General features: G+C 45.8%; 1 protein-coding gene across 6 annotated transcripts in view; it reads right to left on the bottom strand.

The window, feature by feature from the left end:
• Positions 1-388: 388 nt before the first annotated feature.
• SLC8A3 (solute carrier family 8 member A3) overlaps positions 389-24,020 on the bottom strand; it is a 126,911-nt gene continuing 103,279 nt past the window's right edge. For 2 of the 6 annotated variants that reach the window (XM_058567222.1, XM_058567223.1), the window contains 5 exons: positions 16,914-17,017; positions 7,829-7,953; positions 7,163-7,262; positions 5,183-5,458; positions 394-2,795 (listed from right to left, as the gene is read on the bottom strand). In XM_058567222.1, the coding sequence (XP_058423205.1) occupies positions 2,419-2,795; positions 5,183-5,458; positions 7,163-7,262; positions 7,829-7,953; positions 16,914-17,017 (982 nt within the window). In that variant the 3' untranslated portion in view covers positions 394-2,418. Of the gene's footprint in view, positions 2,796-5,182; positions 5,459-7,162; positions 7,263-7,828; positions 7,954-16,913; positions 17,018-19,548; positions 19,656-24,020 lie in introns of all 6 variants that reach the window. The other 4 variants (XM_058567225.1, XM_058567221.1, XM_058567220.1 and 1 more) reach the window with 4 other exon arrangements.

Consider the following 24,020-nt stretch of genomic DNA (forward strand, 5'->3'; position numbering starts at 1 on the left):
GGAGAAAGACTGGGGTGACCATGTGGTTTTGGGGAGGTGGAGAGTAGTCTCAGTTCCTGAGGGTTTTCAGGCTCCTCTGGCCTCCTGCCTTGGGTTCCATGAGAGCCCCCCACCAGGCCTTTGCAGTATGGCACCCCTCCACTTCTAGTTTAATGGGTTTCTGTTTCTTATAACCAAAGGAGCCTTGGCTAAAAGAAGTTTTGCCTTCCCCTCTGGACTGTGAGTTTCCTGAGGTCAGGAACTATATCTTACTCTTCCTTGTATCACCAGAATTTAGCTCAATGTATAGAAGGTGTTCAAAATACATTTGTTGAATGAATGATGAGTAAATGAATGAATGAATATGCTTATTGGTAATAAATGCAGGGCACTGTTTGCCTGGCTGGAATCCTGTGCCTTTCTAATACAAAAAGCTCCTTTGCTTTAATCATCACAGCTCGACTGCTTATATCCTCCAGCGTCTTAAAGTGGAGATTTTGACAGGTGGCATTTTCCTGAAGTATTTTGGCTTTAAAAAATACTGGGTCTGGCACATTGGCATCTGAGGAGATGACAGATGTAAATAGGAGATACAAATAGGAGACGACACCTTCACCTCAACCACATCTGCTCCAGAAGAAACCCAGGTGGCCCCCTGGACCTTTTCTTGAAGAAACATGGGGAGAAACAAGCTTTATTTAGAGAGATATAAGTATAGCTTTTATTTTTTTTTAAACCAACCCAACATTTCCACTGGCAACTGTCAACACAGCTTATGACATGAGCACTGTTTCTTTTTTAGTAATTTTTTTCTTAAAAAACGTGTTTAAAATTAAACAGGTGTTTTTTAATTTCTTTTTTCCCCCTTAAAAAATGTATTTATGTCAATGCAGAAAGCCTAAAGATCTGTGGGCAGTTTCGTGGTGATTTCGTATGTGTTTATTTGTGTGTGTGTGTTTTAAAGTCAGGTCCTTTCAAAAGTTGTTGAGAAAATGCGTGTAGGGCATGGCAATCTCTTTTTCTATAAACCTAGGCTCCATGGGATTATGGCAACGAAGATTCCTCTTGCCTGGGGCAAGAAATAGCCCACAGTCAGGAGAAAGAGCTTCATAAGATCTAAAAACAAGCAGGAATGTGGAAGAGATGAGGAATTCCAGTTCCTATCTTGTGAAAAAGCTTTCAAAGTGACCTGAGGGCTCAGGAGAGGTGGAAGGAGCCCCTTGTTTTCTTATAAACCTCTAAGTTTTTGCATTACCTCAAGAAATAGAGTCAGACCCCTTAGTCTGATGCCTTAGAAAGTGAGGGGGTGGTGAAGCCGACATTTCTCAGAAGCACTGACATTTTAAATATAATCTTTCCCCTTAAAGATCTCACTAGGTGGGCATCTCTTCTCTCCTGCCTCAGATACAAAGCCAAAGACACTCAAGAAGGCATATCTCTCTTTTGTTTCCCCAGCTGTCTTTTGTCATCACATACGATTCTTATTTTTGTCCCATAGTTCCTGCTTGGTGGGTCTTCCTGCTGAAGGATAAACATATAGACACTGACACATGAGACAGACAGAACTTGAAAGTCTTGGGCAGGGAAGAGAACAATGACTTTTTGTGTAAATTTGATTTTGACATAAGCATATAAAGCTCCTCCCACTCTAGCCACAACCCCTCGCTCTTTAGTGCCCTGCGTGGGTGTGCAAACTTACTTCCACCCAAATGCCATCAGCCCTCTCAAGAATTCAGAGAAAAAACGGAAATGAGGGACAAGACCTCAATGGAGCCAAGAGACAGCTGTTACTCAATGAGAGTCAGCAGGTGTGTGTCTGAAAATTTATGCCTCTACCCATCGGCTCAGACCTTGAGTTCCTTCCCAGCACCTTTGTCACTAACTTCAGAAAGAAAAGACAAAACAAACAAAAAAACAATGAGCAAAACCTGATGGAGAAATGAAAGCAACCGCAATAATGACTACAAGGAAAAGAGAACCCCAAACCGGGCACATGGCTATGACTCATTTTCACGCTTCGCCAACTGAGAGAACGGTGATGTATTGAATTGGACAGACAGGAGAAACCCTGCCCCCAAAGAAAGTAGAAGCAAAGGAATAATCAGAAGAAGGTGGAATAGCAGATGGTGAACGGGTCTGACCTTTGCTATGGGTCAGGGACATGGGTGGGAAGATGGGGTGGAGGTGGGTTTGTTGCTGTTGTTGGTTTGTATTGAATTAAATACTTTGTAAAGTGGGTGTTTCCTCCATTCTGATGGATTGATTAAGACTCTGCCCTTTCAGTTCACTGCCAGGGCCTAGGTCGGGTGAAGATCCTGGGGCTCGGGTCCTGATGCTGCCTCTCCAGGGCTGCTCATCTCGGAGAGGTCACTGGTGGGGAGGTGCCCTTCTCTTAGGAGAAGTTCTAGGCCTGCTCTGCTGGAGGCCTCGTCCTGTGGCTCAGAACCCCTTGATGTAGCAGTAGGCCTCCAGCGTGGCAAAGAGTATGTAGAGGAGCCACAGGCTCACAAAGAGCCAAGTCGTGGCAAGCTTGCAGCCACGAGGGCCACCAAGCTCCCCGCCTAGGTGGGGCCGCCGGCGGTACAGGAGCACACTGATGCAGACAAACGCAAAGATGGTGAAGAGGGTGACTGAGAAGGCCAGCGTGCCGGCTGACACGTGGAACTCCTGTCCCTGCAGGGCCCAGTAGATGGCGGCCACGGACCAGGCCAGGCCAATGCCCAGGAAGACATTGACGGCGTTGCTCCCCGTGACGTTGCCAATGGAGGCGTCTGCGTACACGTCCTGGATGGCCGCAGCTTTGCTGGCAAACGTATCTGGAAAAGGGCAGAGACAAATGGGAGCTGGCGGGAGGCTGAGGTGTGGAGGGCCCACCTTTGAGTATGTCCAAAAGGCAGCTGGGGCCAGCTGGCTGAGCCCAGGAATGAGAGACAGGGGTTTGGAGGCCACCCCTAGCTCTGCCATTAACAAGCTGTGTGGCCTTGGACAAGTCACCTCACTTCTCTGGGGTTCCCATTCCTCATCTGCTGGATTCCTTCGGGTCTTTCTGGTCCTGGTCTTTACTGAGTGGGTTCATTGTTCCCTTTGACTACTTTTTCAGTAAGGGGAGTTTGCTATCCCATAATATCTTCCCAGGGAACCTTGACATCCCGGGAAGCTGCTTACAGTAGATGCCTGATTGTAACTGTCACAGGAGGCACTTACTCACTTAACATAGTTATTGCACGATGCCTGCAGGCTCAGCACTGTGCTATGGGCTGGATTTAGGGAGACAGAGGAAACCCTGGCGAACCATGACGAGGATGTGCAGGGTGAGCTTCGGACTCCAGCAGCACGGAGCTCTGCCTCTGCAGTTAGTATGTGGAGCACAGGGCCTGGCAGGCTGTTTGACTTTAGCTGTTGGCACGGATTGTAGGCACTGAAAGGACTGTCGGGGACAACTAGCCCAACGTTTTATTTCACAGGTAACGAAAATAAGGGTCAAGGAATCTGCCCAAGGTCATGCGGGAAGTTAGGGAGATTTGACCCTACAACTCTCATATAAGGCCCTTTCCGTTCCATCGCCCTCCATCCAAAGAGCTTCAGCCAAATCAGCTGAGTGGACCACAGCATAACCTTCTTCAAGACCCTAATGCTGCCAGCTGTTCCCTGGACCAATCGCAAGGACTTGGAAGTGCCCCAAGCTCTCTCCCTGTCTGGCTCATCCTGGCTTGCCTCCTTGTTGCCAATTTGCTCAGATCTCCCAGAGAAAACGTCTTGCCTATGACCTTGCTTTATTTTGCTTCCGATCCTCTGCAATTTCTTCCCACATCTGTTTCTTTTCGCCATATCTGCTCCTTCCCCTCTGGTAGTTCCAGGCCCTTGAGGCCTGGAGCACAGAGATCACAGGGCATCTCCTCTAACCAGATCATCCCTGGATCATCTAATTTCCTACCACCTGATCATTTCCATGATCCAAACCTCTTGCATCACCAATGGATAAATAATCTCACTGGTCTGTGCCAGGGTTTTGGGAAGAGGTTTTCCAAGAGTGTGATGTAGATTTAGTTACTCTCCAGCAGGATATGTTTTCTTGGTCCAGCCAGCAGAGTCCTGTCTGATGAGATTCAGCCTAACCCTCTTGTAGGAGGATGCTGTCTCTTTCTTTCTACAGCAATGGGGAGGCCAGCTCCTCAGTGGGAGTTCAGGGCTCGGACACCCTGGAAACCCCAATGAACTAAGTAAGGAACCTGAGCTAATGCAGCCCCTTTCTGCCTGCTAACTTCTACTTGTCATTTTGGCCCTGCTTACATTTATCTTCCCTGGGAAGCCATCCATGACCCAGCCCAGGTCCCTGTTTTATACTTGCATGGCACCTGTACTTTTTCTTCATAAAACTTATAGAGATGATTTTAATTATAGTGGTTGAGTGTAGTCTCCATCACTAGATTATAAACTCTACGTGGAGAGGGAAGCATGTCTGTCTTGCCTCCCACTTTAGCCCCAGCAATTAGCATAAGACTGTATCAGGCTCAGTAAATACTTGTCTAATGAATGAATAAGTGCATGCCTGTTCCTGTTCGTCTCTGGGTGTTTATCAGGAAAAAAAAGAATATGTAATTCATCATATGAAAGGACAAGAACTCGCTAAGCTTCCTTCGCCTGTCCCGCCGGGAGACACTTTGTACTCACAGGTGTCCTTCTAAGCAGAGGCGGCCAAGAATGCGTGGGGGCATTTCTATTGTGACTTCTTCAAGCAGGCTAATCTTCAGCCTCTCAGAGACTGCCAGAGGGAAATGGAAGGAGAACAATATCTATATTCTTTGAATTACCGTGTTTGTGGCCTATTCACATAACATGGAGGATAAGAAATTGGGCCACTTACTTGGGAAGGTAACTTAACCTCTGTGGGCCTCAGTTTCCTCTTCTGTCAAGTGGGGATAAATAACTGTCCCTATTGAATAAGATTTTGGTGAGCAATTATAGGGTTAAAAGATGTAAATTGCTTAGCATACATGGGGCCTGACAAATCAAAAGTGCTCAAGAAATGTTGGCTATCATTATTAATACTATCATTACTCTCTCTGACTTTTGTGTACCTTAGGAGCAGGGGATCTGTTAAGCTCAGATCTGAGATGGTAAGGAAGACAATGAGGCAAAGTTGTAGGGGTCACTTGAACCTGGTAATATCCTCTTTGCAAACCCAAGCACCCTTCACTCTCACCTGGCACAGAGGTGCCAAATGCCACGAAAACAACAGCTGTGACTGAGTCCTTGAGGCCAATGGTGCATCCAAAGTGGGAGGCCAGGTCCCCAATTATGGCTGTGAGCATGCCGATGATGAGAATGGAGACGACGAAGCAGGCCCAGCCATGGCAGTACTCTGTGGGGGGCACGCAGGCAAACAGCACCTTCCAGAAGACCGTCAGGAAGTGCATGACGTAGTCAAAGCAGGATGGCAGCCTCTCCTCGCCTGACTCATCCTCATCCTCATCCCCTGCTGGAGGCAAGAGAAACACGCCTGGGAAAGGGCAGCAAGGTCAGATCCCCATTCATGAGGAAGTCAAGTCCAAACCACATCATGAACCTCATCAGCTGGAAGGAGGTTCCAGATCCCTCCTGGGCAGCTGGTGGGGGCCAGGGCATGGGCACCAGAAAACAGTTGGGAAATGGGAACCGAGTTGGGGTGCCCCATTGGTCAATTTGAATGCAGGGTTCCCAGGGAGAGTGGGAGAGAGAGGACAGGGGAATACAGAAGAGAAGAAAGAGGTTAAGAGATAGAGTGGGAGAAGACAAGAGGGACAGGCAGTGGAGGAGAAAGAGAGGAGGGTGGATTTGGTTGCCTAGGTGAAGAAAAGCGAAATCAGCGTGTGCCCACTCTTCACTGGATGCCAATGGGGCTCCTCTCTAATTCTGCAATAACTTCGTGGTTCTGGTCATTATCTGTCTCAGAGGGACGGCTGTCATTCCAGATCATGCGGACACACCACAGAGCCAGTGCCATACTCCAAATATCCCATGGGACAGAGCAGGGATGGGCCTCGTTTGTCCTTGCCAGGAAAGGTGGGCAGAGTTGCCTGTTCAGCAGTCCAGGAGGAGAGGATGTGCTGAGGCATGCTGGCGCCTTGTCAAGGGCAACCTCTGTAATGTTTTCATACCACCCGTGGAAGCTGTGTTTTGAAAGAGCAGGAGTCAGGACCCTTGGGTTCCACTGCAGCTTTGCCATGAAGAGAATCTGAACCTGGGGTAAATCACCTCCTGTTTCTGAACCTCAGTTTCCTCATTTGAAAAGAGGGGGTGGTGGTTAGATTATGTGGCCTACATTCCATTTATTTTCTCTTTGGGGGCAAAGTAAGGTCATCAGAGAGTGAACTGGGAGTATCTGAAGCAGGCGATGTGAAAAGTGGGGCAGCGGAGGTAGCAGCTCTCTCTTCCTGGCTGTACTTTAGCTGTGGCTCTGGGGCCCTGGGGATATGACCCCGTGGGTTGCTATGACAACAAAACCTCATGAAAAGAGACAAGGCCAGTAGTGCTTGGGCAGGCCATACAAGGAGGCCTCAGTGGTACTGAGAGGCAAGATTGGTGATGGTGGTGGGAGCATTTCCCATCCCCATTCCAACACGTCTGCAGGCTTCTGGGACACTGGCTCTGCTGTGAGTCACCACTGAGGGAACCTGTCAGTAAATGGTGCAGGAGAGGTTTGGAATCATCTGGGGCAGAGGTTTGTCAGAGTCAATGCAAAGATTTTACAAACTCTGGACCCCCACATCTCTAAGTCAGAATAGTCCCTCATTTTACAGAAAAGGAGGACTAAGTTAATAAGAGGAAGGAATGATGGAAACCAGAATTTATTGAGTTCATGTTTGGTACCAGATTCTGTGCCTTTCTACTTACTTTGCTGAGAAAGGTAGCAATAGTTCTCTTTTGGGATGAGGAAATCAAGGCGCAGAGAGCATAACCTGTCCCAGTCCACACAGCGGAACCAGGATTTGAAACCAGAGATAGCCAGGCTTTTTCAGTTACCCTGTGATTCTTTTCCAAAGTGACCCAGTGAAACAGGCAAACATCTAGGACTAGAGCTGGGAAGACTGGACACAGAGGCCCTCCCAGAAATTGGCAGGCTGTTGATGTGGTTCTGTTTTTCCTTCTCTGGTGTTGTCTGCTTCTCCCAGCAAGGGCTGTGCCCATCTTGAGACCCTCTTACCTGCACTGACAGTGATGGCCTCCATGAACTGGTCCCTCCAGGAATGCGTTCCCACAACCAACGCCAGGTTTGTCTTCTTGATCAATTTGTCCACTGTACTCTGTCAGGGAGATAAAAACTTGGAATCATGAGGTTAGAATGCTCAGAACCATTGAGGAGTCTGGTGTTTCAAGAGAATGAAAGGAGCCCTGCATTTCAGTGGGCTCCATGTGGGTTCTAAAAGTTACGCATGGAATGGTCTTGGGTGATATCTTCTGGGACAATTCTTCCATTTCCCTTTTCTTTGGCTGTGACTACTGACATTGGATATTTAGAGTAATACAATAGAGAAAAATGGTAACGATGTCAATAAACCTTGCCCTGGAGGAGTAAATTTTAGTATCTTTGTTTTAAAAATACAGTTAAACAACAGTGATGATACATCCAGGGGCTTTATAGCCCATTTAGTCCATATAATATGTTATGTTCCTCACAATATTCCTAGGATACAAATGGCCAGAACTATTCATTCCATGTTACGAATGGGGAAACTGAGGCTGGGGTGGGTAAGTGATTCGTTCAGTTTCAACTTCACACATTCAGTGGTGAAATTGGAACAAAACTCCATGTCTTCTACCTCCCACCCCATCACTCTGTCATCCAATTAGATCTCACTTATGGCCTGACCTTGAACTCATAGGACTCTTCAATGATGACCTCTAGTTTGGGGTGTTCACCCAATACTGGCTTTCCCATTTCTGCTATTCTCTTGGCCTCCTCTTCCTCCACAGTCAGCTTCCTGTCTGTCATCTCTGCAACAAAACAAAATCAGACTAGTTTTAGCACATTCACCATTCCCTAGAAGTCTAAAGCTCAGAGTATTAGGCATGTGAGGCGGGCACATAGCTCTTGAGACTGCAGATTTTGTGTATTTTTTAGTGCCTCTTTCAACAAAGTGCTGAACATTTTATGGCCATCAGACCACGAGAGGGTTTCTTGCAGGCCTGGTATAAGCATTCCTTTTTCCAATTTATACCTGGGTGAGCAACCTGACCCAAAGACCTTCTGAGAAATAGCATCAAGCGAAGTCCCCAAGTCATTTGGTGAGATACTAGAGAGTTGAGAACAAAAGCCAAATCTCTTGATCTTTAACCATTCTGAACTGTTGGGCCTGTTTGTTCAACTACTTCATGAAAGAGTTCTTGGGGGCCAGAAGCACATTTTAATCCAAAGGGAATGTCTACTGGTTCACATTAACATCTGTTTCTAACACTGTTTGGACTATCCTCTCTATAAAGGAGAAAGGAGGGATGTTTCCAGGAATATCTACATTTCATACAAGTGACTATTATCGTTACAATGAGAAACTTGGGAGATTTCCCCCCAAAATTCATGATTTTCCAATGAAAGTTCCCCAGGATTTCTACAGGAAATAGGCACATTTCTTCTGGAACACAAATACTTGTTCAAAAACAAAACAAAAGAAAGCTCTTCCTTTACTTTCTTTTGAGGCATTCCCTGTGTCTCTCAGCGTCTTGCCTTATGTATCAGTAGTCTCTTCTCACGTTGAACAGTTAGAAATTTTTTCCAATTCAGCTGGTGAGTCCATTTTAAGACTACTTCACCATGAAGACATGTTTTCTGGATTAGAGTGAAATAGAGATTGAATCTTTTTATTCTCCTTTGATTAGAAAATTGCTCTCGGCAGCCTGTTTCTTTCAGAGCTCATTTAAACATCTTTCCATCCAAGTCCACATTCTTACATGCAATTAATTCTTTTATTTGCATCCTTAATTGCTTTCATTCCACACAGTGAATCTCCTAGGGGAATCCTCTAGTCCTTGGATAAGCTCAAGGACAAAATTGGCCAGAGGCCAAGAAAGTCTTCTTTTCTCTCTATCTTGGGAACTGGTGAAGCATGCGGAGGAGTGAGACTTGAGCTCTTGAGGTTGCAAGGAAAGGAATTCACTGGAAGGCTGTAAGCCAAAGGTGTAAGTTACCAAGAAGAGAACCTATTTTATAGAAGGATTTTCTTAGTTGGCCTGAATGAAGATGGTAAGAGAGTGTGCGGAGGATTCCTGAGCTGGCTGTTTTACTCAGTGCTTCTGGCATTAAATACAGAAGACAATCCCAAAATGCTTGGGAGCTGTCCATGGTGCTGTCCTCCTGCTAGCGTTAGTGATCACTTTTGGAAACAATGATTTCTCAAGGATCAAGGTCCTTCCGTATATTTCTACGTAAGCAGATACCCTCTAGCAGCCTGACTTCAATTTAATCCATTGATTCTGTCTCTTATTAACTAATTCTGAAGGTACATCTGGGTACATCCAGGGTTCTAGCTATGAAGTCAGCGATCCTAGAAGCCAGACTGCAAGCCACTCTGAGAAAAACTCTTTGGAAAAAGACATATAGATTCCTTAAAAGCATGGGTACGCTTTTCCTCTACTTGTAAGTTTTGGCACCATCTCACAATGCCCATCCAACAGTGACAGTATTATTCCACTCTTGCCTCCCTAATTCCTCCATGTCATACCCTACATGTGCCACAAGAACTTTATACCAATATAATGAACTCTCCAGTGACATATAAATGTACCTGTCTAACCCCTTTTCTAGCTATCAATCTAGCACTATATCCATCTAGAAGGATATTGATCTACCTACTGACCTGTTCACCCCTGTAGTGACAGTCAGTTTTTCCACCTAGCCTTCTGCAAAAATCTCTTTGACAAATAACCAATCTTCTACCTTTGGATCTCCCTCAGCACCTGAGAGATACTCCATATATATATATATATCTGTTAATTGATCAATTCACTTGCCTTTAAATCAACTCTGACTTAGTGTCTTGGTTTGGTAGCTATTCCTGCCTTTTTCTATTTTTGTAATGATCATTCCTTTATATTCAAATTAAGTTAATTTCTTGAGAGAGTGATAAGTCTCAAACCTAAAAGACTATAATGATTTTGACCACTTGTTTACGTAACTCCTCAGAATTTCAAGGGAAGAGAATAAATGACAGGTGATCTTGATATTCAGACTGACTAAACAAACTCTTAGATTTAGGAAAAGGAGGATAGAGGGGGAAGACAGACAGAGAGAGAGAGAGAGAGTGAATATGAATAGGATGGAAGATTGAACAAATATTGGATGAACAAAGAGCTTGAGAGGCCAGACAGGAATAGATTGCTGTGAATACTCTACAGACATCCTCAGAAAGAAGTGGCGCGATGCAGCCAGTGCTCTCATTCCCAGGTCCCTGAGCTTGGTGGTGTAGCTTAGAATGAATATATTTTCTCTCCGTCTTTCACCACCAGGCATTGTTAATCATGTTTGCCTGCCCACCTAGGAAAATTCAAACAAGAATTTGGGATTTCCTGTGAATTTAAAATCTAACCAAGGGCTCTTAAATTAAATGTTTACAAATTGAAATATCTAGGAAATGACACCTTCTTTTCCTCTTTTAGCTTCTATTGGTATTTGTGCAAATATGTTAAAAGTATAAAGAAGCTTAAATTAAATCACAATCTTTCTTGTGTGTTTATATGTGTGGTTGGTGGGGGTGGAGGCAAGAGTTGGAACAAAGAAGCCCAAATACCTTCTAAGGCAAGAGGATGAGTGAAGTGGAAAAGGAATGCCCAATACTGTGACATCAATACCCGGAGAGAATAGTGGAAATATATGGGGTTGGAAGTAGTCCTTATTCTACTGGTATAAAGAGGAAGCAAGAGACCAAGGAAGCTGGAATAATTTTGTTTGCAGAAAGGGAAAATGTAGAGGTTTACCTACATTTTTTTGTTTAAGGGTTCAAGGAGGCAAATATCCTTATTGTGTACACTGCCCCTTCTCAAACCCAGGGTGCAGCCTATAGGTGACTTTGAATACCAATGAATTCTATAAGATGCTTTGCTTCTTAAATGACATTAAGATTTTTATATGTTCAAAGAGCTGATGAAATGTAAAATGTTCTTTTAAAATATATTGAGATGTCTTATATAGCTCATTCTGCCTGCACCAAGAATTATAGTATTGCTGGATCTGATGGAAATGTTTTCCTATCTGCTCACAAATTTGGACATTGTTTATGATTGGATTCCACTGATTCAAACACACTCTCAAAGTAGGTGTATGTTCTGTAACAGGATCTAGATTTTGCATGAGAATCTCTCCACAATAAATTCCCTAAAATTTCTATTTTCAGCCAGATAATAGCCCTCACCCTCTATAACATCCTAATTCTTCCTGTTGTTCATGGCACATGTGACTTCAAGGGTCAATGACAAATGAAACAAACTTCTAGCAATTTAGATCTCAGCTGTGATGAGATGGAAGATCTCCAGGAGCAGTAAAATTCCAGATTCTTTAAAAATTGCTTTTCATGTTCTCGTAGCAGCTCCTGATTATTTTCCCCTGGATCCCTTGAGATCAAAGTAATTTCTTTCAAATCCCATCATGATCCTATTAGGAGACTCAGCTCTGACTCTCATCCGCTCTTGCCCCACAACATGAGATACAAACGAATTAAGATGCAGGAGAAGATGCACCATCACTTTGGTAAGCTTCAATTCTCTTCCTGGTCCCAGAGAAAAACAGCTATGCCCCTACCCACATCCACTGGCAGAAATGGTGCTCAAGGAATTGTCTACTTCCTTACGATTACTTCAATTACAATTGGGGAAATAAATCTCCCAGTCCTTGGGAGAACTTGTAAGGTTAACTCATGCCCATGATTCCTATTAATAAATCAAAAGACATTGGTCTTAAACTAAATAATGGCACTAGCAAGACACCTCTTACCTGGAGACAACAGGAGTGCTGTTTGCAAATGGATATCAGACAAGCGGAAGAAAGAAAAGGAAAGAGCATTAAGGTCCCATCTTGAAAGTGTTCCTGGGCTTTGTGGTTGCTGGTAGCATAAGGAAAGCAGTGAGCTTAGTAGGTGAGAGCTCTGCAGCCACATGCAAAAGGCAGCATTTGGAGCATGCACAGCAGCAGCAAGAGGTGTGAGCTGCTGGAGAGGCTGCTGAGCACCAGAGCCCTGCAGTTAAATGAGAGCTTTCCCCACACCTTCCCTGCAACTCTGAGGGCTAGGGATAGAGGAACAAGGATGGGGGAACCAAGTGGGTGGAGCAGAGACAGAGTCGGTTATTCGTCAACTTCTAAGGGATCAGGTTCTCACATCCATTCTATAAAGGAGTGAGAATCCAGTTACATTGAAAACTGTATGGGTTGCAACCCTGCCAAAGTAGCTGGCTTATCAGTGGACAATATGACCCTGGGGCTTGAATAGGAGCTGAGGGCACTGACTAATGGTGTACAAGAGTGGAGCAGTGCCCAGTTCTACGACCTTCATCCCTAACCTCATAATCAGATCATGCTCAGCTTCCTGGTGCCCACAACATTTCCATGGCCACAAATGGCTTCCTAGCTGCCATGTAGGCCAGAACTTTGAGTTTCCCTAAAAGAATGACCTAGTGAAATGGTAAGTCCTGCAGAATGTCTTCTTTGGAATGGTTTATCTTTTTATAGATACAGCCTGGAGGTCGGGGCCATGGACTCCTACCATTTTGTATTACCTGTGCCTAGCAAAGTCATGGCAACTAGTAGGTGTTTGATAAAGGTTTGTTGTCCTGTTTTGGCAATTGTATTTTTCATAGATCCTGTGGTGCTGCATCTCTGGATGGTGGTCTTTTCGTTCCAGAAAGGAAAGGCTAAATCAGCGTCCAGATATTCTGGAGAGACTGTCATATTGAAAGCTATACACAGATGGAAGAGAAATACAAGGTCCTGCGTGGACTGGGAAGCTGAGTTAAAGATGTACCCAGCACAAGTTGTCCCTAGCCCCCTAAATTTGTACTTGTGCTTAACTCTTTTAGACTTCAAGGTCCAAAAATTAAAAATTCTTGTGACACACACATTTTCATCTTGATGGTGTCTTAGTATAGCCCCTCGCTCCCTGGCTCTTGTCAAATAAAAGTCTGGGAACAACCTGTCACATACCCCTGGTGTAACAGGTGACTGAGGGAAGTTGTTGAGGAAAGAGCGTGTCTGGCGGAGTGTCTGTGAACTATTTCTTCTCGAATCCCTAGGAATGCAACTCAGGCCTGTGATCCATCATTCCTCATTCACAGCCCCTGAAGACACATGTGAATCCAGAATCTTTATGGTATATATGCAGGGTGAACAGCAGTTGACTTTTTTTGGTTTCTCCCATGCGGAATTCCAAGGAGTAATGGATCAATGGATCTCTTCACTACACTGAGATAGAGAGATAGATAGATAGAGAGATAGCAAGGCAGCTTGTTCATTCTGCTCCTTCTATGGATCTGCGTGGAAAAGTCCCCATCCCTGGCCCCCAAGTTCCAGTGGAGACCAGAGACTGGAACACATCAGCATACCCAGCTAGGCCAGACAAGGGGCAGCTCTTCCAAAAAGGTCCCTGCTGCCCTGCTTTTCACTCAGACATCCCTTCCAACACCAGAATCATCCCTAGTGCAGCGAGAGGGCTTGTAGTCAGCTGAAATCGCACCATTCTCTGGTCATTGTCTACATGGATCTGAGACTTTCCACTTAGCAGTTATAAATGGGTCAGTGAGATCCAGGTAGGCCAACTTTGAGTGACACAATACCTCCAGGGGTTTTTCCTGCTGCTGATGATGAGAGAAGCTGGAGCTGAACTTTCCCCTGTATTGATCTGCAGGATCAGGTCAGAGTCATCTATCCCTGCTCACACACCCCAGGGACAAGTAGGAAACAGCACAGCTCTGTGACTAATTGGAAGATCTGGGCAGCTTGTCAGGGTGAGCCCACGGATGTGATAAGGGGAGGCACAAACAGGCCCCATTGTTGCGGGAAAGTGCTTTCCCTACCCACCTGAGGCTTCCAGTCCAGGCCCAGGCCTGGCAGCCTTGACTCTGCCACTCAGCATTGCTTTCTGAAGTCCACTTCTAGACTCCAGTGCTTACTCTACTCCAGGGCAACCATGTTTCCTATTCATCCTCCCTTTTCCCTCCCCCAGCATGTCCAGAGCTTTCAATCTCACCTCTGAAGTCTGCTTTGTTTGCCAAGAATAGAATCTCTTATTTCAAATCCAGTCCTTTATTTATTTATTTTTTTTGGTAATGCAATTGTCATTTTGACCATGCAGAGCCTATGCTGTTCTGAATGCCTAAGACTCTCCCATGCAGCAGTGATAATGAAAAGCAATTTCCACTGCACTGTTTCTCACTCCAAGAGCAGCAGGGAATTCTGGAAATCAGGATAGGTTTTCATTTGATTCTGAGCCTAGACAATCAAGTTTTATGACCTTTCACCTTATGGTTTGATGCCAAAATATGGGAAGATCTGAAGAAACTGGAAATTACCCTATAGACAATAAAACAGGAAGCTAGGAAATGGACACATTTCCTGTTGGCACCTTCCATCTTGGCATCTTGGTAGTGGGAAGATCTGGGGGCATATCATACCGATAGCTTGATGAAATCCTGGTTTTCTCACCTACCGCCTCCACCAGGGCTTTACTAACATCTTCTAGGACAGAGAATTTAGTGCAGAAAAAAGAGGTCCTCAAATGCGGAGTAGTCATAGATGTTTGTGTTTGGCCAAGTCTCTTGAAGAGCACAAGGTTTACCTTAGGTCACTCACTGTCCTGCTGTTGATAGGGGTTTGTTGGGGATGCAGAAAAGAGAGCCTCTTTTCTGGTGGAATCAAGTCATGGATGGACTTCCAGCCCATTCTTCTTGTCTGGAGCCACTGCCTTCCTTCCAGCTACCTTGTATGACCCTTTGTGCTGCTTTCACCTGCACCTAAGTAGCTGGGGCTGTGGAAACTGATGAAGCTGGTTTACAATGGCCTTAGGTGTTCTCTGCATCCAACCACTCATGAAGATGTGGAGTAAATTCACAAGGGAGTTGGGAATGAGGTAGGGCAGGTATTGAGACCATTTCTGAGAATATTCTTGGTGGCAGGAACACAATCTAGGAAGCAATGGAACCAGAGACTTTTTCTTTCTCCCAGCATTCTGTGGCAGTCAGGCTCACGGCAGTATCTTAGTAGTTGGACAAGGAGAGGATGAGTAATGGAAGATGGAGAGGGCTTCTGCCTCTAGAACACCAGGTGTGTCCAAACCAGTGTGGTCACAGAACTGGTCATCTCTGCAGAGAAAGTTCCCAGGAGGTAATGAGAACTGATCAATCACACGGGTCTGAGAAGAAGACCTATAGATGAGACTTTGGGAGTGTACTTGCTGAATCTCTTGGATCTGTCCTTGGGTGAAAGGCTTTATGTTGCTTGTTGTCATATGAATATGAAGTAGTTGCAGAATAATCACCACTTTTTGACAAACAGATGCTCTCACTGTTCTATCCTCCATGAGGCTCTCAGCAGCATAACTCTCCTGAAAGGGATTGCGAATATTCTCCTCTTGGTATTTCCCAAGAGCACATTACCATTCCCACATACATTCTTCCAACACTTTCAAAGTAGTGGCTTCCAATTATTTTCTTCAAGGGGAGCAATCTTTCCTTACATCTACCTTGGTTGCAACATAATCAGTCCCTTAGGAATGGAAGCCCGGCAGGTATTCCTAGGTGCATGTCCTGAGGAAAGGAGGAAATGAGGCCACTTCTCTGATGTGGGATGAGGGTTATCTTGAGATCTGGGTGATAGGCTCATTTGCGGATGCAAAGCAAAGGCAGGCTTCTGTGAACTGTTCAACACCTGTTTCTCAGGGATCAACACCAACTACACCACTTAAGAGTCCCTTCTCCAGTTGGAACACCCATAAGTCACTACTCATGCCCCATGTCAGTCCTTTTCCAGGACCCTCTGGCTAGGTAGGTTTCCATACCTGGATTACTTTCTTCCTTTTGCAGACTCTTAATTTTCTGCTTTAGTGATTGCATTATCCTAAAGTAGTCTGAATAAAGTACTCTACCTTGGAACAGAGGTAGAATGGGATGGGGCGGGATGCCAAGGAGAGGAAGAATAGCTCAGGATTCCAGGCTGCATGACTACCTCAGAAGCCAGCTCTCTCTCAGAGAGCTCTTAGAAGCTGTGGCCTCTGACAATTGGTAAGCCTTTCCGTGCCACGGTCTACCCAACTGCGAATAGCCAGATAAAACACTTACCTTCATGAAGGGCAGAGGGGACTATGGGCCACTCTGCAAGTGTATAACCTGCCAAGCACTCAAGGGAGCTTGGGGAGGGCAGCAGAAAATTGTCAAAGCATCATTGCAACATGGGCCCCAGCCCCCATCCCAGACCCTCCCCATTCAATCCAGGCTAGAGAGTGTAGGGTGGGAAGGGAGGAAGGCAGGGACAGGCACATGCATGCATCGCATCACATTCCTTTCTTTTTCTTCTCCTCCCCACCCACCAAGGAGTTTCCACATTCACAGGTTACGGTGTATCTGTGCAGGGGCTGTGGGGGAGAGTGCAGGGGACAGTGGTAACTGGCTAGTTGGAGCACAGGGTGGAAGGAAATCATTAGGGTAATGAGGAGTCGAGGCTGCAGCACCCAGGGCGTGGGAAAGGAGGACTTGTAATAAGCTAAGGCTAAGAAGGCAGAGATGATACCGAAACAGGGTGAGATCAAGACTACAGGAGGGAAAAGAGTAAAAAAATCTGCTGGTCAAAAGGAGGAGGAAGAGGGAAGAAAAGGAGGGAGAAAAAATATAGTTGCTTTTTGTTGTTGTTGCTTTTCAGTTTGTTTACATTTTTCTTTCTTTTTGTTGTTTTATTTTGTTTGTTTGTTTTTTAAAGAATCTCACACCTGATATTCCACGTTCCATCCATTTCGGTTCACCAAGGGCAATGAAGAAATTCTCTTGCCTTTCGTATTCCTCCTCATCTACTATTTTAACCCTTACGGTTTTCCTGTAGGGACAACAAGAGAGACAGTGTGTCGACGGGGTCGGTAGACTGGTTGGTTACTTGGAGCACAGCCTTTAAAATCACTCCCCATCACTCTTGGCACATGCAGCGCAGTCCCGCCATGGTGGCTTTTGGCAGGACTATGGTGGATTGTATTGTTCTTATACAAAAAATGGTCTTAGCTTTTCTGGTCTCCTTGGTCATAGTTGTCCTTATGGGTGAGAAGGAAAGGGAGCCAGGAGGCAAGGAAAAGTGGGCAAAGGAAGGGATCCAGGAGGACAGGAGGGGACTGGGAAGGAGGAAGGGGGGTGATGGTGGGGAGGAGTCATTTTAGATCCTGCAATGGTTAGTAGGAAGTGAGTTGGGCAGCACATTCCAATGGGTGTCACATGGTAACAGTGGCATTTCTTTGGGCAGTCGGTAAACTACTGGCCCATTGGGAATGACCAGGGCCCTTCTGTAATAGGAAACATGTCAACGGTACCTAGCTAGGGGCTTGGTTCCCTTACTTGTGTCTATACCCACTTCTTATGTGAGCCTCATAAAGAAAATTTTAAAAGGAAAGTATTTATGAGGAAGAGAAACGAGAGAGAGAGAGAGAAAGCAAGAAAGGCAGTATTCTATTCTCTTTCTCATTCTTTATCTCACAGGGCTTCAGTGGCGGGAACTAAAATAAATATGTATTAACCATGATGTGATACAGGACTCCTTTAATATCCATAGGTGATGCACTTGTGGGAAAGTGTGAAGAAAATGATATATATCATCAAATTCTAAATCACCTTTGGACTTCTATCCTATAGGAATGTCGCGTCCCAAGGCTGGCTTCCTTAAACGCTGATCATCAAGGGGCTGGGAGACAAGGTGATAGGGGTTTCTGTTCATTTCTGGGTATCTCAACAAAGTCTAGCGTCTTTTAAAAACAAGTCAGCCAGGGAAGCAAAGTTTCCTTGAAAACTGCTCCCCTCTAAAGCCTGGCGTGGGGCTGGCCGAGGCCCGTCGGCAGCGGAGAAGTCGCTGCGTGGGCCTGGGTCTCCTTGTGTCGCTGCTCCTGGTGCTTCATGGAACCACAGCGGGCTCAGTGGGCCCCAATAGTGAGCCCTGATTGTTAGTTTTCTACTTTTTTTTTTTTTTTGGCCTGGGGCCTAAATGCTCTCTAAAGGTCAAAGAGGTGCTAACGAGCAATAGCTAAAACGTCTCATCAGAGCCTCTGATGTTCTTGTTCCATTCTGCAGACAGGCTCAGCTTCGCTGTCTATAAAGTGGTGGACTGATCTGAGGTGGTTTGTTGGGCGCAGGACTTGCTGTGAATTCGTGTTGTGTGTGCATGTGTTTTACAAGTACATTTTTGTTCACCTTTCTGGCACTTTTTTGGACACCTTTTCACACCTTGCTCAGTGGACGAAAGACAAAACTTACTGATTGTCAAGAAGCATTTTCTGGGAATTTCTCTCTAGGCCCTAGACCGCGGGGCTATCTAAGAGATATGAGCCTGGCCTGTTTTTCCACTGCAAGGACTCTGCCGTGGAATGGGAATGGGGTGCTCTGTGACTATGGGCATGGCCCGGAGGGATATGGTTGACAGCTCAGCCAGGGAAGGAACATTGCCCCAAATACTGGCAGCTCCCTGCTCCACAGTATGCGCTATCCATAGAGGATGTTCAGACTTCCCTATTGGAGGCCTGGAGTGTATGGGGTCATTTAGGTTGAAGGCAAAGGCCCCAACCACTCTGAGAAGTCTCGTGACTTTTTAAGGAAGCTTCCACTCAGGTCAGAATCCTCTCTCCCACTATTCTAACTTGTTGCCTCCACACCTAGATGCTCTTCATAGAAACAGGTGGGCACCTAGACCTGGAACTCAAATCTGTACTTTCAGCTCAATCAAGGTCAGGGAGAGAAACACACCTTAACAGCGTGTATATGGCAGATAAGATGGCTCCTAAGGCCTGCTTTAGGGAATAGGATGGACTTTAAATAGAACCCAAATCCAAATACATTGATGCTCAACGTCCAGGGACTGTAAGCTTAGCCCTGAGAACAGCTGCCCTGTAGATATCTATGCTGAGAGCCTGGCCAGTCTCCCAGTACTGCCCTCCTGCCTGGTGCTCTGCTACTTGGTCTTTTTCTTTTCTGTATACTAAGCCATTAAGGAGAAGCAAAGAGTCTCATATACGATACTCTCAGCACTCTGGCTGGCTCTTTCTCTCATTCTCTCTCTCTCCCTGTCTCTCTGTTTTTCCCCATATCCATTTCCCCATCCCTTAATAAACAAAAATTACCATTGGCTCTTGAGCATCCCTCTTACAGATACCATGTGACAGGCTGGCAGGTGTTAGGACAGAGCTGGGTGCAGAGAGAGGAGAGAAGAGAGGGAGAGGTGAAAAGAGATGAAAAGAGAACAAGAAAGAAAACAAGAGAAAGTGAACCAGAGAGGTAGAAGAAGGGGAGGAGAAGGAGACAAATGGATTGGAGAAAAGAAGAAAGAGAAGAGGAGAGAAGAATGTTAACGTTAGTGTGGAGGACAGGGTACTACACCTTTCTGAAAACTCATATCCACCATGCGGGGGCCCATCATCTCAATGAAGAAATTCTTGTTTTTCTCATACGCCTCATCATCAATTACCTTGATGTGAATTGTTTTGCTGTGGATGGAAAAATAAGTATCATAAGCAAGGTGCAGAGTGGGGGGTGGGGCAAGCCAGCCAGGAGAAGAAACAGGGTGAGAAGGAAGCAGTGAAAAGATCCAAAAAGGTCAAAGTTTGCCCCAACACCACAGGGCATGGAGGATAGTGGCTGCCCTGGGCCCCTTCTAGCCACAAGGGGCTCCTCCTAGGCTTCGTGTGGCTTCATGGCACGATCACACTCGAAGACTGGAAGGAGCTCAGGCTTTACAGTCAAAGGTTCTGGGGTCTAATCCTGGATATGCCATGTGACCTTGGACAAATAATTTAACTGATACACAAATGGGTTAAATGATGCTCACACCACCCCAGGGCAGTTGTGAGAGCAATGAAATAATATACCTCTAACAGCTCAGGCTTTTTGGTCCTCCCATAATGTTTGGTTCCTTATCCCTCTTGCTTTTGGGACAAGGGAGAATTTTTTGACTATTGAAATCAAAAAAAAATAAGCCTGTCAGCTGATGTTGATCTGAAAGGTTTATTTCACAGAAAGGACAGAAAGTTGGGGTTGGGGGGACAAGGTGGCCTGTGGGAGTCTTGCCTGGAAACAGCAGAACTTCTCTCTTTCTCTGTGGCAGTGACTGTCACAGGGAAGCCAGGAGGGCCTTTTGGCTCAAGACACACATTCTGGTAATGCACAGCAGGCATCAAAACTACCAACCCTCTCTCCAAAGGTGCTCTGTCACAGGGTTACACTGACCAGATCACATTAACTCCGGGGTGCTCTGAATTACGACTAGTTTATAAATCTTACAATGATCATGTGACCAGCACAATTATATTGTCTTTTATGTTAAAGGATGTTATTTTTTAAATTTAAACATTGAAAAATATAAACCAATTTTAGTGACCCTGTTTTGCTTTCTTCATTTTTTTAAGTATTACTAGGAGCTTTAAAAATGGAGGTGGACCTGGGCCTCTCCCAGCCTTTGCCTAATGAGGGGGACATTTCCAGACCAGACCCCAGTCAAGATACTTAAGCCCTTCCCAGAGGGTGTGAGACGTTGCTGGAAGGGGGTGGGCATGGAGCCGAGTCTCGCCTCAGTGGTGAGAAAGAAGGCATCCACGCAGAAGCCCTGCTTGGCTGCCTGCAGGCGTGCACCCTGTCAGACTCAGGTGCCCCAGGGCCTTTGTTGAGGAGACTCAGACCTTCAGCTCTTCCCTTTATCATTTTATAAAGTAGGAATATCTGTAATATTCTCCCAAGTCACTGGTAGAGCTTTGGGTGTCTACAGAGCTTCCTCTGTCCACACTGTCGATTCTATAGAATCAGATGTGGGTCCATCGCTCCTGAAGTGAATGTAATAGTTACTGATACTCTCCGGCCCCTCCCACCCTACTGCTTCAAAAACAAAGACTCTAAACCCTCATCACCTGCCACAGCCACCCCAGTCACAGAAAAACCTGGCTAGCCACCACAGAAAGAGGGAGTGTTCAACCTCTGAAAGGCCACAACACGTCAGCCTGCCTTCCTCCAGAGTGGCAGCATGGGCATTGGAGACTGAGGACCTGGGATCAAAGCCAGCTCCCACCTCCCACTAGCTGGGTGACTTCGGGAAATTTGCTAAGCTCTCCTAGTCTCATTTGTAAAGTGGAATAATAATACCAACTTCATAGCGTTCTTAAATGAGATAATGTATGCCAAGCACTTGGCAGGGTGCATGTTCCCTAGTTTAATAGTGTTTAATAAATAGCAACCATTATTACTGAGAGTAATATGACCCCAGTTTGGTGGTTTGAGAGTAACATAAGGGATTCTTATAATCTCCAGTCATTAAGTCAGAAAATGAAGGGAAATCAGTAACTAGAACTGGTGACCCAAGAGGTGGTACCGGCTTGAAATAGAAGTCAGGTCAAGAAAGGATTGGATGTAACAGGATGATAGACCCCAAATGGGTTATTAGAAGGGCTTGGGGGCTGGCCTGGTGGCATAGTGGTTAAGTTCACACACTCTGCTTTGGCGGCCTGGGGTTCGTAGGTACGAATCCCAGGTGTGGACCTACACATCGCTTATCAAGCAATGCTGTGGCAGGCATCCCACATATAAAGTAGAGGAAGATGGGCACGGGTGTTAGCCCAGGACTGATCTTCCTCAGCAAAAAGAGGAGGATTGGTAACGGATGTTAGCTCAGGGCTAATCTTCCTCACAAAAAAAAAAAAAAAAAGAAGCGCTTGGAATGTTTAGGGTGGTAGCATGAAGAGCAACTCTCACAGTCTCCCCAAATCTGGCCTTGTGTCTCTGCCAGTGACAAGCTCTGGGTTGGACAGACCACATGTCATAAAACACAGCGTGACTTGTGCTTGTTGTGATTTTCAGTGAACAGATAAGCAGAATAAGAGAAGCCATTGACAACTTAGCTGAAGAGGAAAATGAGGACAGACATTCAGTAGCGGCAAGAGGAATTTAGGTCAGCTAGCGGAGCCAATAGTCGGAGGGCATAATCAGTGGAGCAGGCAGGGCATACGATCCCCTCACTGAGATCGTTCACGGGGAAGGCACCACATCTGTTCGGACTTAAGGTGTCACCTTGCCTGGAGGCTAGAGAAATCCCTTCCAGCTCTTGAAAACTGAGAAAGTTCCCAGTTCTGCTCAAGCCACAAACGAGGGCACAAGTACATTTAAATTTAGTAAGAATCACCAGCCTGCTCTTGAGTTCTCTTTCCAAACTTGTTCTTCCCCATTTCAGCCAATGGCACTGTAATCTATCAAATTGTTCAAGCCCCAAACCTGGGATTACCCCTGATTCCTTCCTTTCCTTCATCCCTCTTCCTCCCCTCCCCACCTCCAACCCCAATACATTTAATTCACCACCATCTTTCCCTCTGCTGTCAAGACCTAGATCAAGACACCATTACCTCTCCCTTGGACTTTGCAATAGCCTCCTAAGAGATTTTCCTGCTCCTGTCTTTGCCTTCTTCCTTCAATCCCTTCCTTGCACAACAACCAGGTTATTCATTAAAGGTGCAACCTAGGTCCTATCATACTTCCTATGATTGGAATAAATACAAAGTCCTTACCGTGGCCCATAGGGTCTTACGTGATCCCACTGCTGCCAACTCTCTGACTTCATTCATAACCTTCTCCCCTTGCTCGTGAGTCCCAGACACACTCGTCTTTCTGTTCCTCAAATCAAGTCCTTTCCCACTTAGGGTATCAGCCCTGCTGTTCCATGCACCTGGGTCCACACTTATCCTCATCCTTTGGGTCTCCACATAAAATCACCACCTCGGAAAGGCCTCCCATGGCCATGTTATCTCCCTGGGTCTCTTCCCTCCCCACCATCTCCACCTCTCCACCATGGGTCACTTTCCATCACGTCCCATCTGCTTGTTCCCTTCAGGGCACTAATCACAGCCTGAAGTGAGCTGGTTAGTTCATTGACTCACTTGTTCATAGTCTGCCCACACTAGAGTGTAAGCTCCATGAGGACAAGACCCTGTGTCTCTTATTTGCCACTTAGTCCTAGTGCCTGTCGTGGAGGAGGCCCTCCATCATGACTTGCCGAGTAACTAATGGTGAATTTCTAACACACTTGAGGCTCCATGAAATGAATCTACTCTGCCTTTTCACAGTAAAAATATAACTCATTAGGGACAAAAAAATATTTTGAAGGCGATTTTGATGGAAAGCCTGAGGATTCCCAGTGGGACAAAGAGGCCAGAAGCCCAGTGTCATTGAATTACATCCTCAGCTTACTTAATCTACTCTATTTGTCCAGTCTATGGGAGAGCTCTCCAACAACAAGCTGGGATCTAATTCATGGGTTTAGGCTAGGGTTTTTGAACCCTACGTTTCTCCTATGCCCAATACCTCCTTCCGGCCCAGTGGCAGTTACTGAATGGTCATGGGGTCAGCTTATCCTGAGCAGATGCTCCTAGAGCCAGTGACGCTCTCAGAGGCTCCAGGGCCTGCACCTGCCTCTCTTCTGAACCTTCTACAGAGGGAGGTGCCAAAGCATGCAGCATTCCCAGCTAAGACCTGGCTGTGCCGCTTGGAAAAGATGCTCCCAGGAGATTGTCCACCAACAGCCCGGAAAGGATTAGGAAACACATTTCTGGGCTGCCTGGCTGGCCTCTCAGAACATTCCTTTGCACTGAGGACACCCAATTCCATACTAGGCCTCTGGTCCTCAGGATACTGCAAAAGGAAAGGTGCTCTTTGACCGTGAGTTCCTTTAGGGTGAAAAGGAAGGAAGCAGCATTTATTTGTCAAATGGATGAATACTATATTAGAGGAGGACCCCGTGAATTTCACTTTATACAAGGAAGGAACCTAAGATAATATATACATTTACATTGTATTCCGCGCCATGAGAAGAACTTGCT

This window comes from Diceros bicornis, chromosome 24, assembly GCF_020826845.1.
Source record: "Diceros bicornis minor isolate mBicDic1 chromosome 24, mDicBic1.mat.cur, whole genome shotgun sequence".
NCBI lineage: Eukaryota > Metazoa > Chordata > Mammalia > Perissodactyla > Rhinocerotidae > Diceros > Diceros bicornis.